At 32.0% G+C, this 16,924-nt stretch overlaps 1 protein-coding gene across 1 annotated transcript; it reads left to right on the top strand.

The window, feature by feature from the left end:
- Window positions 1-934: 934 nt before the first annotated feature.
- On the top strand, window positions 935-14,718 carry LOC123668559 (probable 3',5'-cyclic phosphodiesterase pde-5). The gene is made up of 14 exons (XM_045602291.1): window positions 935-997; window positions 4,467-4,557; window positions 5,256-5,393; window positions 5,471-5,613; window positions 5,691-5,780; window positions 9,916-10,077; window positions 10,477-10,641; window positions 11,511-11,731; window positions 11,994-12,278; window positions 12,350-12,914; window positions 12,988-13,146; window positions 13,227-13,408; window positions 13,522-13,714; window positions 13,822-14,718. Exons 1-14 carry the CDS (start codon window positions 935-937, stop codon window positions 14,359-14,361), a joined length of 2,997 nt encoding a protein of 998 aa, XP_045458247.1. The 3' UTR covers window positions 14,362-14,718.
- Window positions 14,719-16,924: the final 2,206 nt, after the last annotated feature.

The raw sequence follows: 16,924 nt of genomic DNA, 5'->3' as shown, positions 1-16,924 counted from the left end.
ATTATGTAATGGTCTCGTGACGGACCCAAACTTTATAGACAAAACTTTTAGAAGATGTAGCAGTAGTGTTTAAAATTACCCACTAATTGGTATAATTTTTTTTTTATACAAAAATTAAAAATTATTACGAGTGAATCCGCGCGGAAGAATTGTAACATTATGAGAATAAAACATATAAATATTTGTTTTAAGTATCAATATATTTCCAGGATATGTTATATTATTACAGTGATAAAGGCAAAATGAGATAAGATATGTAGAACAATGAAAGTACCAAACTTGGTGAAATGTGAATTCGATACTTTCTTTTCGTTATTTTCAATTAAGTTAAAATGTTATAACATTAAAAGTAAGCGTTACACAAACTTACACTAAATTCTAAGTTCGCCATCGGTAATTGGTTATATTGACAAATATAAATATCGCATCTATAGCAAGTATAAATATCGATAACGGATGACCCTGACGAAGTTCCGTACATTTGCTGGGTACCGTTGCGCTGCGGGCAACTATAGAGCGCTTATTGTTTTTGAGATACTCTATGGAGCAGGCACATTGCGCACTATCTCTCGCTTCGAATTATATTAATATTTTTTGATTTAATGGATTGAATTACATTATTGTATTATAAAAAGTAAGTACTATAAAGTAATCAATGAACGCAATAAGTTATTATTTTAATAATAAACATAATTATTTAACATAGAAATGAAAGTATAAAGCATCATTCCTATCTTTGTAATTCAAACTAATATTCATTTAGCTTTTTAAATAAGATTAATTGGCCGTTCACTTCCCTCACAGTTTTACTGAAACAGTATGTCATTTGCATGATATTAAATGTTATCATTTTAATTTAAAAATATAATTCATATTTGAATGCGTGTATACTTATAACATATAATTTTTCTTTGTTTTTTAATGTTTTAGTAAAATGTCAGATCAAAGAAAGGAGAGACCAAACGAGATTCGATTGAATCAAAGCGACAGAAAAAAGGTAACCTATTTTATTTTTAAACATGTATTTTTTACTTGCGAATTAAAACAATGCTGTTTGCACCATTTTAGTTTAATCTTGCCGTTTTTCATGTCTGTTAAATATTGTTTTACGATTAGTAAAGTTGCTGCTTGGTACATCATTTAGTGAGGCCTTTGAGCACCTGTAAAAAAATTTTTTTTAAAAACAAATTGCGAAATATACATCAAATGCGATAGATGTTTTTTTTTTTAATACAAGTTTTAAACCTTTTTTTAATACGAGTTTTTTGTGTATTAAACTTTTGACGCCGCTTTTATAAAGTGATAAACTTACATTATTAGTCTAGTCAACAAGTTCAAAAACGTGTTAAACAGTGATAAAGCTCCTAAAAATAAGAAATGAATCGATCCGGAATGATTCGAAATTTGATGAATTGTTGTAATTATAATGTTTTTTTTTTTGTTAACTTATAAAATTATTATAAAGAAAATACATGATTTTTAAAAACTTTAGTAATGTGGTCCTATTGCTCCTGGCTCCAAAAAGCATTTAATTTATAGAGGAATTATTAAAAAAAAATATATTATCTGCAATGCAGACGGAGGTCGGGTTTTTTTTTATTAATTAACAATAATCCTATTAGATAAAAAATGCTCTCTAAAATTTTTTCAATAGGAATTTATTTATTAAAGTGTTAAGAATACAACATTTTTTTTATATAAAATTTTTTTTGCAACGTACTTGCTTTGACCGCCTCTCGAACATGCCTTAGTGGTCGCGCGGAGCTATATTATCATTACAGCCTATACAGTCCACTGCTGGACATAGGCCTCCACAAGTTTACGCCAAAAATAACGTGAACTCATGTGTTTGAGTCATGAGCTATATTAATACGCGTTAAATTAAAAAGATTCATTGGAAATTTCCTCTTATTAATAAGGGTTTGAAATTCCTTAAATGTTAAATAGTTTCGGAGTTCTTAATAAAAAAAGAATTTCCTTTTTTCGCAACTTAATCTGTTAATAACTTTGCAATTTTTTGCGTGATAGTAAATCTCTTACTAGACGTCATTCCGGATCGAATGAGCTATGGCTAACGTTTTGATACTTGTTGATAAGACTATATATCATCAGATTGGTAGCCTCATTTCAAATAGCGTTTCCGTGCTGGGCAATAATTTGTTAAGAATCAATTTTTTACAAAATATTTATAGACATAAGTGCGACGTACATTATTGCGCATTACAAATTTGAATACCTATCAATCCTAGATTGTCGACACAACTGAAATATGTATTTAATTATTTTTAATTAACAGTTCCATAATTAATTTTCAAGCTTCTGGTTTAAGAATGATGGATTTTGTAATACAAATTTTCAACTCTTGTTTCACCCTCTAAGAGACGTATTTCGGAAAAATTTGCTTTGTTTGTAGCATGACAAGTGAAGGTCTTTCAGATGAATCTGCGAGAGTCCTTAGACCACCTAATCTGGTCTTGTATTAAAATACTTCCTAAGCGGGTGTTTACTAATTATAAACTACCTCTGTGTCAATTTTCAAGATTGTACCACAAAGGACGTTCATACAAACTTGTGAGAGCCCTTAGACCCTTTTAAACCAGCCCTATAAAAAAATCTCTCAAGAATACTCAACGATTTTATTAATACAATATAAGATTACTAGTTGATTCGACAGACTTTGTCCTGTCTTGCGAACTGTCAAACGTGTGAAGTTTGAATAATCGTTATAGATGTTGCAATCTACGAGCGCACGGCGCCCTTTAATTGTGAGAGTAACTAATCTGTATACTTATCAATGTAGGCGAGAGAGTGACCGTGTTTACGGTTAGCAAACAAAAATTCATTAATTTAAGTTATGGATTTATCTTATCACTTCATCATCACTTCAGCTTATCGCAGTCGAATGCTGGACATAGGCCTCCACAAGTTCGCGCCAAAAATGGCGTGAACTTATGTATTTTGCCTACAGTTATGACGCTGGGCAGGCTGGTTGGTGACCGCAGGACTGGCTTTGTCGCACCGAAGACGCTGCTGCCCCTCTTTGCCCAGTGTATTTCAAAGCCAGCTGTTGGATGGTTATCCCGCCATCGGTCGGCTTTTTAAGTTCCAAGGTGGTAGTGGTGGTAGTAGAACTGTGTTATCCTTTAGTCGACTCTTATGACACCCACGGGAAGAAAAGGGTTGGCTATATTCTTACTGCCGTAACCACAAAGCTTATTTATTTTAGATTTATCAATGGGTTCTTAATATACATGAAAATTGAGGTTTACAACTCTGTACTTACTGTTAATTGTTATTTATTTGAAACCGCGACTGCTAGGGTAACAGACAGTTCTGTGACCGATGCACTAACGCATGTTTACTGAAATTTTTCAACTTCCTGCGCAATTTTCTTAATTGCTTTGTCATCGAAACCTAGACATTGTGTTTGATATTTATAAATTAAAATTAAAAACAGACCAAAGATTAAATCAAACAATAGGTGTATATATGACACCTAACAATCAGTCAAATTATGCTCACGGTTATTATCTATTGTTTACCGAATATTTTCAATTAACATAATGTTCGAGCGACGTGACTTGCACAATAATTCGTAGTTAATCGTCTATAAGACATTTATATTCATAATTGCCTTTAGGTCAGCACTCAAATAGATTATCAAACGTAGGTAACAATAAAGTTTTCATTACTAAATATTGGCTACCAGTAATTAAGGATAATTAATATTATGTATACAGTAAACGAAAGCGAAAGCCAAGTAGAGTGGAATAAAACAACAATATGAATTCAAGAAGCCATGTGTTTACAGTAGTACTGTTATTTTAAAATTATAATCTACATAAGTGGCACTGTAATAATAAGCAGTAGACGTTCGTCAGCTGGACAAAGTTATTAGTAGGATAATGTAAGAACTGGGTTACAGCTTTATCTCTCGATAATTTACTGCGCTATGGCTTTATATCTTAAGTTACCTTTCCATACAAATAGAATAGTTTGATATAAGTATAAAGTGCTGTTCTTTCTATATTTATCTACTGGATTACTACAAAACGTATTAACGATTAAAAGATTTTATTTATTGAAGAAGGCCTACACTAGCCGGCAAAATATAACATTGCGCAGTAGCGAAGTAGTTATTACATACTCGTACCTATTTTATCATACGGTGTGTAAGCCAAAGATATAAAATTTTCAACAAAGTTATTAAAGAATATTTGAAATTTTACATCTCTGTCAAGATGAGTTATTAATTACATATCTTGTACTTAAAAACAACGAGACTTGGATGCTTATGCATTTCTAAGTTGTGATTAGTTAAATATAATACTACAACAATATCCTTAAATATACCCTTAATTTTTTTATTTTACTATTATAATTTTTTTTATTTGATTTTTTGAAAGAATTTGTTTAACGAAAAGGTATTAATGGAAACTTATTTATTGCTTTTATAATGATTTCAGACACACAAGCAATCCTCGACAATGCAAGGAACTTCATCTGACAGTTGCAACTCGCGGTTACTTCCTCCAATTATCACAAACAGTGAATTAAGTATGCCTTATTAAATAAATATTTGTAATAATTTTATTTAGCACTTCAATAATATTTTTTCATACATAACTAGCTATTCCGCCAAATTTCGTACTGCTGTATATTTTTTTGGAAATGTATCGACTTTGTTATAAAAAAATATTTTATACAATCCTAAAATCTGGACGAATATTAAGTAAATAACATAGCAAACATTTAGTACAGGAGATTTCAACAATTTGAAGCTGTTGCTTTCTGATTTTGCTAATGAAATAGTGGGAACTTACATGCTGTATACGTTATTAATTGATTAATCAAAAATAATTTACATGTTAGTAAAAAAGTTATATCATGGGTTTATATTATACTTCGTCTTAAAGAGGATAGAGTTCGTTAACAATTATGTTAAAAGTTATAAATTGATCGCACAAATGTAAATAATTCATTCACAACATAATTTTTGCTATATATATTTTATCTGCTAATCCATCGACTTAAATTTGCTTAATTTTTATGTCCCTAGTGGTAAGTTAGCAGTAAGTCGTAGTTTAATTTTCCAAACAATGGGTTATACATTGAAGAAAAAAATTTATCAAATCGGTTTAGTATTTCAAAATTAAATAACACAGCACGGTACAGGTTTATATGAATGATTCATGTACTAAAACAAATCGCGTAATCCAAAAAATTGTTATAATGTATCATTTATCATTTTTAAGGCCGTCAAGATGAGTTTTCTAAGTCTCCAATATCGGAATCTAAGCCATGGTCCAGTTACCATAAGGGATGTATTTCAAAAAACCTTTCTTCACTAAATAGTTTAGATGTAAAAAGGGAGAGGAAAGCAAAAAGATTAGGTAGGTATAAAAATAACATAATATTTCTAAAACTAGTAGGGACAATTTAATGATTTACAACTTTAATTTTATTTTAGCGAAACAGACTGTTCAGGACGCTTCAGTTGATATAATTGACTACCTCGACCGCAATCGTGACTTTTTGGAAGCGTACATTGTTGATAATGTTCCAATAAGCCAGCTTGAACAGTGGCTGTTTAAAAAAATGACACCTAATATTGTAAGATTCAATTTTATTTCATTATAATTTTATAAAGTTCTTGTTAAATTTACACAAAATATAAAACTTTTTTTCAGGATAAAACATCATATTTAAGTACTAAATGTTTGATGAGGCAAAGTAAAAAACATATTACGAGAAAGGATTTATGTAATATTTCCTTTATGGTAAGAATGTATTATGTATATAAGGTAGCTCATTAATAACCATATTTCCCTGCTAAATTGAAAAGAAGTTTTAAATGACCTTTTTTGCCTCAAAGAGAGTTTTATTCAATTACTTATCCTTTAAAAAAAAAACGAACCGCAATGTTTCCGAATCATCACACCGAATACATCACAGTATATGGCATACAGTACCCGGCGATAAATATTGCATTATTGAATTTCCATCATAAACAAAACATCAAGTATATCTAGAAAAAATTGCTTTATTGGTCTTCCTTTTTTGTTCGAAGTGCTGAACTTCATTGCAGTAGAATTGTTTCCAGTATTGACTTCGTTCATGATATTGTTCAAAGTTCTTCTTCAGATTCCAGTGGCATTTGTAACTCCCTCTTGAACCTTTTTAAAATAATTACTTATATTTTCATCTTCATTTTTGGAGTGAAACTTCTTTAGGCGCACGAGGGGTAATTTTTTTACGGATCAAATGCGTCACGGGTTCACGAGCTAAGAATTTTCAAACGTCGTTGATTTTTTGTTTTTTTTTCAATTCGTTTTTTTCATTAGTTTTTTAAATAAGTTTGCCAAAGAAGTTTCACTTCTGACATGTGTACTTTGTACACACGTATTTTTTTTATATTTTAGGGCTTTGGTAGCAAAATATTCAAAAATATTGAAGATGATTTGTCATAATGATGTAAACTTGTAAAGTTTTCCCTCTTTTACCTAAAAATACACAACTTTAACATCACACACATAGGACATACATACATAACATATTATAGGTATTGTGTTAGAGACAAAAATGTTCGACGAAGCTGCAAGTATTTGACAAATACAGAAATCAAAAAGAAAAAACTGAAATACAAAGCAAATAAGTCATTCTTTAAAGGCAAACAACTTTTACTGTTTTTTTTTAACAACGAGCTACTTAACTAAGTTGAAATCAGGTTTCAATATGATCATGACACAAGTAAAGAAAAAATATGAGCCAAATTATCATTTGTAACTAATAATCAATACGTCAATAATACGTCTAAAAATATACTAACCAAAATTTTAAATACATTTTATGAAGAAAATATTAGCCGCAATAACCAAAAAGTCAAAAACTGCCCTAATGTTAATATCATGGTCCAGAAATTCTATTGTATTCTTAATAGGACTATCGACTGCACTATCCCTAAATTTAAATATAAAAACTGGAGGCACCCCGTTTGGTTCACGTCAAATTTACAAAAGCTAATCTCTGAAAAAGAAAAAATTAGACGAAGAGTCAGGATTTACGGTAATCCCAGAGATAAACTTGAACTTTCCCTTGCTAAAAACAGGGTCGAATCATTAATGAAAAACTGCTACTCTGACTATATTAAAGGAACTGAACAGGCTATTTCACGCGAACCCAGAAAGTTTTGGTCCTACATAAAACAGCGTAAGGATATATCTACACAAATCCCATCCGAAATGTCCCTTGACAATAAAACAACTAGTTCGGGTAGCGAAATAAGCAATCTTTTTGCAGAACATTTCTCTTCCCCTTTTCTCTCATGCTCAAACCAGCAATCAGATAAACAATGATAACAACTTTACAGAATTTTTTACTCAGAAATCACTCTCTAGGATCTATATAACGGAACGAGATATTGATAAAGTGCTCAAGTCACTGGATCCAAGCAAAGGTGCAGGACCGGATGGTATACCCCCAATTTTCATCAAAAAATGTCATAAATATCTAACCCTACCTCTTAAAATAATCTTAGATCAATCTTTAGAATCTTCAACTTTTCCTGATGCATGGAAGGCTGCAAATATCTTGCCTATCTTTAAGAAAGGAGCAAAGCACAACGTTCGAAATTACCGACCTATTTCCATACTTAACGTATTCTCGAAAGTCTTTGAAAAGCTTCTATGTCCCATTTTGTCTCATTATTCGAACAATATGTTGTCAGTTCGCCAGCACGGTTTCTGCCGCAATCGGTCCACAGTCTCAAACCTTATAGCCTACGTATCGGATCTGTGTAAAAACGTCGATAACAGGCAGCAAGTCGACTCTATCTACACCGATTTTAGTAGTGCCTTCGATAAAGTAGACTGCTCCATTTTAATCTTAAAGCTAGGGGCATACGGGATCCACGATCCATTGCTCTCGTGGTTTAGATCATATCTTGTAAATAGAACTCTTAGCGTAACTGTAAAAGGCTACACTTCCGATCCCTTCATCGCTACTTCAGGAGTACCTCAAGGCTCACACTTGGGGCCAATCTTATTCTTGCTCTTCATTAATGACATTACCCAAAGCATAAAGTATAGTGAGTGCTCCATTTTCGCTGACGACCTGAAAATCTACCGGGTTATAAAGGACGCTGAAGATAGTTGCTTACTCCAGAAGGACCTAAACTCTATCCAAGACTGGTGCACCAAAAACAAAATGATATTAAATGCCTCAAAATGTGCTCACATAAAATTCACCCGCAAGAAGAACATAGTACACTCAAAGTACTTCATACAAAAACAGCAGCTCGAAGAGGTCTCTGTCATTAGAGATCTCGGCATTATCCTCGATAGTCGGCTCACATTTAAAGATCACATCGATTATATTGCCAGCAAGGCCTGGAAATTGCTGGGTTTTATCAGGCGTAACACCGCCGATTTTAAAAGAACCGACTGCATCACCAGGATCTACAATGGACTAGTACGTAGCATTCTAGAATACGCTGTCTCGGCATGGAACCCGCACTACAGAGCACATGTCAACAGGCTAGAGCGGGTGCAGCGCTCTTTTACGAGGTACCTAGCCTTCAAAGACAATACAAGTCCCTACAGAGCCAACTACGCCGCTCGCCTAAAACATTTTAAATTACATGCCCTGGAAAAGCGAAGACAAGTAACTGATCTCATAACCCTGTTTAAAATTGTTCGAAATAACTTGGATTCCCCCGACTTGCTCTACCAGATATGCATCAGTGTTCCACGCCGTACACCTAGAAATTCTCAACAAAAACCCTTTAATTCAAATTTCTCTAAGACTAATCTAGGACCATTCTCCCCAATTAATAGAATGATTAATGCTTACAATAACCTAACTAACCCTGACATTGACATTGACATTTTTCATGACACTTTATTTAGTTTTAAGAAAAAATTATATTTGTATGTATAGTTATGACTTGTGTTCCAAATTAAATTATTTCTATCATTGTTCAATACATATCTCTTTAAATGATAATCTATGAAAGTAATAAAATTATAATTTCATCTCATCACAATTCTGTATACAATTTTTGATTAACTTTTTGCTATTTATTATATTTTTTTTATTGTGTAATTTATCTAAACAATGCAATTTTACTGTTTTATTTTAGTTTTAACTTTCAAATTGAATTTTGTTTTTACCGGACAAATTGTATCTAATGTTGTGTACACCTGTAATGGTAACTGTAATCGGACTAGATAAAAATGTAATAATAGTTGTAATGACTATACAGTATATCGCTGGTGTATCTTATGAAATAAATAAATAAATAAATAAATAAATAAATAAAAGTATTGCTCCTGCGAGGTAAAAAGATCTAGGTTATATCTCAGTATAGTATAAAAGTATAACAGCATTTACTGTACCAATATGAATAGCAAGCGTCAATTTACGTTTTCATTTTAGACTTTCATTGTTTAAATTTATTATAATTTAATAGACAATTTTTGTGCCTTCTGTGATAAATGATATAAGTCGAGTTATTAAAAAGGGTTTTTTATGTCATGTGCTCATGGACATTATCAGAAAATTGTTACGATTTTTTTATCTAATTCACCTTCTTCTATCTGTTATAGTTACAGATATAATTTTTTTGTGCAAAGTGATATAACTGTGTTAAAATATTCGTGAATATCGTTTAAATTTCTTTTTGTTCTCCTGTAAATATGATTGAATTTAAATCTCCTGTAATAATGATTTTTGAATTATTTGTCACAGATTTTAATTTTTAAATTGCTCTAGGGATTAAATTCCAGTCGCTCGTCGGACCTGACTTATACACTTTTTTTGTAAACAGTGCAGTACTCGTATAATAGAGTATGAAGGGAGTGAAAGAAATTACGGTATTATCAGATTACTGATTTAAATATTTTTAATAAATTTCAGGAATTGGTCAATAAATTAAGTGGGGATGTTAACGAACATTCTATTACGTTAGAACTAGCTCGCTTCATGAGTTTTTCTGTTGGCGTGGATGCCTATCGAGTGTACAAATTGTATCCAGATCATCCTACTTTTGTACAATATTTTGTACCCGACTTGACTTCCGTAAGTACATTATTTTAGGAAGTATATGGCTTGAATGGTTTTCTTTTTTGTATTTAGTATCTAATTTTATAATTTTTTGTAATATTGTAACAATCGTATAAACTGTTTACTTTTGCTAATTTGTAGCTATCTACTGTATTATTTACTACTTTGGTGCTTATTTCTCATTGTGATATGTTTGTTTATCTACATTAAGTTGACAAATCTTTAAAAATTATATAAAATAAATGAAATCAGTTTTTTAAGTCTTTTGTTGACTGGACGCAGAAAAATATAATTTTATTTTTATGCGCATCATAAAAGTACATCCTCCAGTTAAAAATCCTGATGGCTGTTTTGTTATGATAAGTAAGTATTAAGGAGTTGAAAAGCTAGGTAAAAAATGTTAATTCTTTTAAGGATCATCTTACCTCAACACGTTTGGCACGAGCAGATACAGATGACATTGCACACGTATTAGAGGTGGCGAAATTCGGAACATGCTTACTTTTGTCAAGAGAGAACAGCTCAAACTTTCCAAAAATATCAAAAAATTTACTTCACGTACTTGGAATAAAGAATGAGGTAATTTATTGTCAATAAATCCTTACACACGCTTAATAGTAGGTATTGTTGGTTGTGGTTCTCATATGTTATTAACTTCCAAAAAAGGAGGAGGGTATCAATTCAATTATATATATATATATATATATACATTTTTTATGTATGTTGCCTCAAAACTTTTGTCTGGGTGGAAACTTTTGGTGGGTTGCATTGTCACCACACAAGTTAGAGACATCGCAATTAAAAATCACTTAAGATACACAATAAAAATAAAGAGAAAAATATTTTGTAGTGATTATAATAATAATTTTATTTGTAGGCAAGCTAAGAAAAACCGACTTCAATTATGTCCACAAGTAATACAACGTAGGTAGTCGAAAAAATAGTCAAGTAAATACGCATTACGTTGTGCGGAATTTCTGGAGTTTCCCTCGATTTCTCTGGGATTCCATCATCAGATACTGGTTTCCTTATCATGGTACCAAACTAGGGATATCTCCTTTCCAACAAAAAAAATAAGAATTATCAAAATCAGTTCATAAATGACGGAGTTATAACCGAACATACACAAATATATATATATATATATATATATATATATATATATATATATATATATATATATATATATATATATATATATACATTTTTATATATATACGGTCGAATTGAGTAACCTCCTCCTTTTTTTGAAGTCGGTTAAAAAATAAGACAAAAACTATCTACATATTAATATTAAACACAAATATTATACATATTAACATTGTAAAAAAAAATTACACAAGTCATGCAGCTGTGTTCTGTGCCTCAAAAAGGTAACCCAACATTGCTTTTTAGTCTCACCATCTTTCGTCTGGGTTTCTTTTACACTATAATTATTTGTTTTTCAGGACGAAGTTAATAACGTTTTGTATCAACCAATATTAACAGTTAATGGAAAAACAGCGTATGTGATAGAAATGTGGCGACTTACGAATAAATTTGATGATGAAGATGAAAAAAATTGTTCCGATTTTGTAGTTTGGGGCAGTCTAATTTTACATTTCTGTAACTTATATTTAGATAAAAAGAGAGAACGCAACATGTCAGATTTCCTCCTGGATGTTGTTAAGTATGATTTGTTAATAACTTTTATGTATTTTATTTGGTTTCTTTTTGTTATAATTAAATAGATTGAATAGGAAATAAATAGTAAGTAGAACACACACATGTATATATACATATATATTGTTATGTCTTGTTTTGTGTTATAATGTCATTATAATTAGTTGAACAATGTTTTAAAGTGAATTAAATAATACAATTATTTTTAATAAATAAAAATATTCTTAATTTTAATAATACATAACCTAAAACTTAATATGTATTTATAGAGCTATATTTGAAGAGATGGTGTCACTGGATCAGCTAATAAAAAGAATACTGGAATTTGCTCAAAGACTTGTAAATGCAGACAGAGCGTCTCTTTTTCTAGTCGATTACAGTAGCTTTGAATTAGTATCAACAGTTTTTGATTTGAAGTTTGAGCCAGGTCAAGGTAGAGACATGGAGAAAAAGGAGATAAGAATGCCTATTAATCGTGGAATAGCGGGACACGTAGCATTATCTGGTGAAACAATGAATATACCAGATGCATATTCCGACTACAGATTCAACAGGTTGGAATAAAACCTAAAATCACAAAACTTGTTCTAGAATATTGTAATGATATTATTAAATATGTTTTTAGGGAGGTGGATGAAGCTACAGGATATAAAACAATCAGCATTTTATGTATGCCTGTTAAAGTTCAAGGAAAAGTAATAGGCGTTGTACAGATGGTGAATAAACGCAATAACGATAACTTTGATCACGAGGATGAAGTCGCATTTGAAATATTTTCCACGTTTTTTGGTCTAGCACTTCATCATGCTCGACTTTATGATAAAATTATGAGAAAAGAACAAAAATATAGAGTGGCTTTAGAAGTTTTAAGTTATCATAATACATGTAGAGAACACGAAGTTCAAGAGATTCTCACAGACAACAAAACAATAGTGGAGAATATATATAACTTCTATTTGGATCCGTACCAGTTAGATGATTTTCAAAAATGTAAAGCTGTCTTAACAATGTTTGATGACCTCTTTGAAATTTCAAAATTCGACTATGAAACAGTAACTAGATTTATATTAACCGTTAAGAAAAATTATAGGAATGTACCATATCATAATTTTGACCATGGCTGGTCGGTAGCTCATGCCATGTACGTTATTTTGAAAAGTGACCACCGACAGCGATTTGATTACAAAATGGTAAAGAACAAACGGTTGTACATCCTATATCTCTGTACGACGTGTTTCTACTGATTTGATTGATTTGTTTTAGCGTTTAGCATTGTTCGTAGCATCTCTTTGTCATGACCTAGATCATAGAGGCTACACTAATAAGTATATGAATGAAACCGCCTCACCTTTAGCAGCTATGTACACCACCTCACCCTTGGAACATCATCATTTTAATATTACTGTGACTATTTTGCAACAGGTACTTTTAATATATACGAACAAATTTACGAACAATCTCCCTTTTTTGCATTTTAAGTAATATAAATCGTATGTTTATAGGACGGGCACAATATTTTTTCTCATTTATCAATTGATGAGTACAAAGATATCTTACGTTACATAAGACACTGCATATTAGCAACAGATCTCGCCGCCTTTTTTCCAAATTTAGCAAAACTTAAAGAAATTTATGCCAGTAATACTCAATATTCAAAATTTAATTGGGCAGTTCCTGGTCACAGGTAATTCGGTTTTGTATAAATATGAAAGTAATAACACAAACTAATGTGATTGTAAAGTTATATTGTAGAAGTTATATTTATAGTAATTTTAAATGCAATAATTAATATTTCAGGGACCTAGCAATGGCTATTTCTATGACTGCAGCTGATTTGTCGGCTTCAACTAAGCCCTGGGATATACAGCTCAAAACAGTAAAAGTTATATTCGAAGAATTCTATGACCAAGGTGATAAGGAAAAAGCTGCTGGTAAAACTCCAATACCCATGATGGATAGGAACAAGCCCGAAGAACAACCAGCCAGCCAGGTAAGTCAAGCAAATAAAATTAATCTTAGATTTGACATTAGAACAGAAATGTTGAATAAATTTCATTAATCTTTACTTGTGATAAACTTATATACATATTTTTTTAGGTCGGCTTTCTAAGTCAAATATGTATACCCTGCTACAGCATGTTATACAAAATCCTACCAAAAACAAAACCAATGTATGTAATGTCTTTGAAAAATCTTAGTAATTGGAAATCAAGAGTTGCTTTTACGGAGAAAGATGTGTCTTCAAACGACGATACCTCAGATTTAGTTACTGCATTAGATTTAGACGAAGATGATTCTGATGAATTCATAGCAAGTGCGGTATTAAAAGATGAGGAAGGCGGGAGTAGCATAGTGTCTACTATTAAAGATGAAATCAATGACGATGAGGAGGACAAACATATTGAGGAAATAACTAGTGAAATGAGGGCTAGTTGGAAATGCATTAAATCTGATTCAGTTTCATGGGAGGATGATCAAGTATTAGCTGATAGAACCGATTCGAAAACTTGTAATATTTGGAAAGACGTTGAAGGTAATTGGGTTGATGATGAAGGAGTAATTACTAGACCCAATAAATCGTTGAAAATAATCGTTGTTGAATCTAATAAAGAAATTACCGATACAGAAGAAATTTAATGTTTTGTCCGAAAGTCAAAGTTAAGTGAAAGGCTTAAAAAGAACTGTAACAGAGTATAACTCGTATTATAAATAGTTTAAATTTATTTTTATCCGATGTTACACGTTGTCAGATTTATTTTAGTTGTATTTGAAATTAAAAAATCCATATATTTCGTAAAGATCAATTGTATATTACTTGGTGACCCGGATAACTCTTCTCTTTCGTGGATACATCGATTATTTTCCAAATATTCTTAATTGTAAAGTTAAAATCGACTTACGTATAAGCTTGAACTGTGTGATATAAGCTCTGCAGCACTGTACCGCGAGATGTAATCTTTGTCAAATAAAGAAGTTGTAATACTGAATATTCAATCAGATATATTAGTAACTAGCGACCCGCCCCGGCTTCGTACGGTTAGAGATAGCTATTATATTTTACAAAAATTTAAAAATTATAAATCTTAACACACTTTTGGACACTCAGACGTGTGCTTTTGACAAAACAAACAATCGATCATCCGTTTGGGAGCTATGACACCGCAACAACCCATTATTAGATACATTTTCATTCACTTACATCACTTTCTCCTTTAAAGGCATTGTACCACAGTCTACTACTCACGCCATACAAGTTCACTCGTGTTCTGAACCACAAAACGCTACATGCGACTGCACATGCTTACAAAAAAAAGAGACTGTAAAATACTTGGGAGTAGTGATTGATAATAATCTTAGATTTGACGAACATATAGATGCGATTATTAACAGGTTACGAAAACTTATATACGTCTTTAAAACAATAAGAAATGTCTTGGATGCTAACCGATTGAAATCTGTCTATTTTGCCCTCGCTCAATCGGTGCTAACTTATTGCATCACGTCCTGGGGTGGTGCACCGAAAACCAGACTGATTGACCTGGAGAGAGCGCAAAGAGCTATACTGAAGGTATCATTATTTAAACCGTATCGTTACCCCACTGTATTGTTATACAAAGAGTGCCAGGTCTTAACGGTGCGCCAATTGTTTATACTTGACACCCTACTAAGACAACACACACTTCTTGAATATCACCCGTCAGTGTCAGACGCCAAAAGGCGGTACAATCCTGTACAGTGTAGCAAGTTTTCCACAAGGTTCTCAAAGCGATTCTTTTGCAGCTTGGGTGGCTTTTTGTACAATAAAATCAATCGATTTCTGCCTATATACAACCTCACTAAAAATAGGTGTAAACGGAAATTAACTGACTGGTTACAGAAACTGAACTATGATGACACGGAAGCGATTCTTTCTGCCCTTACTTAGAGTACTTCTAACATACTAGCACCCACACCCACACAACACACACACACACACACACACACACACACACACACACACACACACACCACCTAACCCATATCTTACCACGAATAACATAAAATATACTAACCTTAGATATATAAAGTTACTATCTCATATAATATTGTTTACAACAAAATTGTTAATGCCCGTATGATGAGAATTGAAATGTACTTTTTTAAGGGGTGGAGACCTGGTGTCCTGAAACACAGGCCTCGAGCCTAGCTTAGGCACCAGTCTCCCACAATATTAGTGCTCATGTTATTATGTACCTATCTAATGTCCTGTTAGCAATATTGTGGTGAGAAAATAAATAAATCTTATTATTATTATTATTACATACACAGACACATAGGTCCACACGTCAAACAACCTTCTTTATTTTGCCGGGGTTTAAAAAAAATAGTATATTATAAAGATATATTAGTTATTATTATTAGTTTTTTTAATATTCAATGAAATGGTATGTAATTTAATTATTCTAAAAGTTATTTATAGGTAATGATATATATAGCCTTGAATACGCAATAGTGATTTATTTGGTAAAGGATTAATACGAATAATGTGGTCTAGTGTGTGCCGGCATTACTATTGCATATTTTAACATGAAAAAGCAGTTTTTGTAATATAACTGTCATATTAGGCACATGGTATCGCGGACTTTGATTAACGATGTCCTTTATAAGACTGTAGTAAGTACATCACTGTGCTCTATTACCAATAGTTAAATAAATCCCTACTAACATTGTAAATGTGAATGTAAGTTTGTTTGTTACGGTTTCACGCGAAAACTACTTAACCGATCATCATGAAACTTTTTTTTAGACTTTTTCAGGAAATTTAAAATTTTTTTTTTTTAGAATTTTTCTCTCCGTAAGAACCATTTTCGTACTTCAAGGAATATTTAAAAAAAAGAATTAGCGAAATCGGTCCAACCGTTCTCGAGTTTTGCGCTTAGCAACACATTCAGCGATTCATTTTTATATTATAGATAAATATACATGGAAATAATACATATATCACGCTTCAGCCTGTAATATCCCACTACTACATGTAGGCGAAGCATCAGAGCTTAATTAACCACGCTGCTCCAATGCGGGTTGGCGGATATATTCCCTATTATGGGTAACGATCGCTATCACTTGTACATGATAACAACCGGGACCGACGGCTTAACGTGCTCTCCGAGGCACGGTGGGGAGACCCACAAGGACTGCACAAATACCCAGACCACGGCAA

This window comes from Melitaea cinxia, chromosome Z (assembly GCF_905220565.1).
Source record: "Melitaea cinxia chromosome Z, ilMelCinx1.1, whole genome shotgun sequence".
In the NCBI taxonomy this organism is placed as follows: Eukaryota; Metazoa; Arthropoda; class Insecta; order Lepidoptera; family Nymphalidae; genus Melitaea; species Melitaea cinxia.
Note: the sequence above shows the minus strand (reverse complement) of the source record. Positions and strands in the feature narration are given on the sequence as shown.

Bases quoted from the DNA above. Each gene is read 5' to 3' on its own strand.
- LOC123668559 (XM_045602291.1), top strand. From the start codon at position 935: ATGTCAGATCAAAGAAAGGAGAGACCAAACGAGATTCGATTGAATCAA. The intron at 11,732-11,993 runs GTATGATTTGTT...ATGTATTTATAG, and splicing joins TTCCTCCTGGATGTTGTTAA to AGCTATATTTGAAGAGATGG. The intron at 12,279-12,349 runs GTTGGAATAAAA...ATATGTTTTTAG, and splicing joins TCCGACTACAGATTCAACAG to GGAGGTGGATGAAGCTACAG.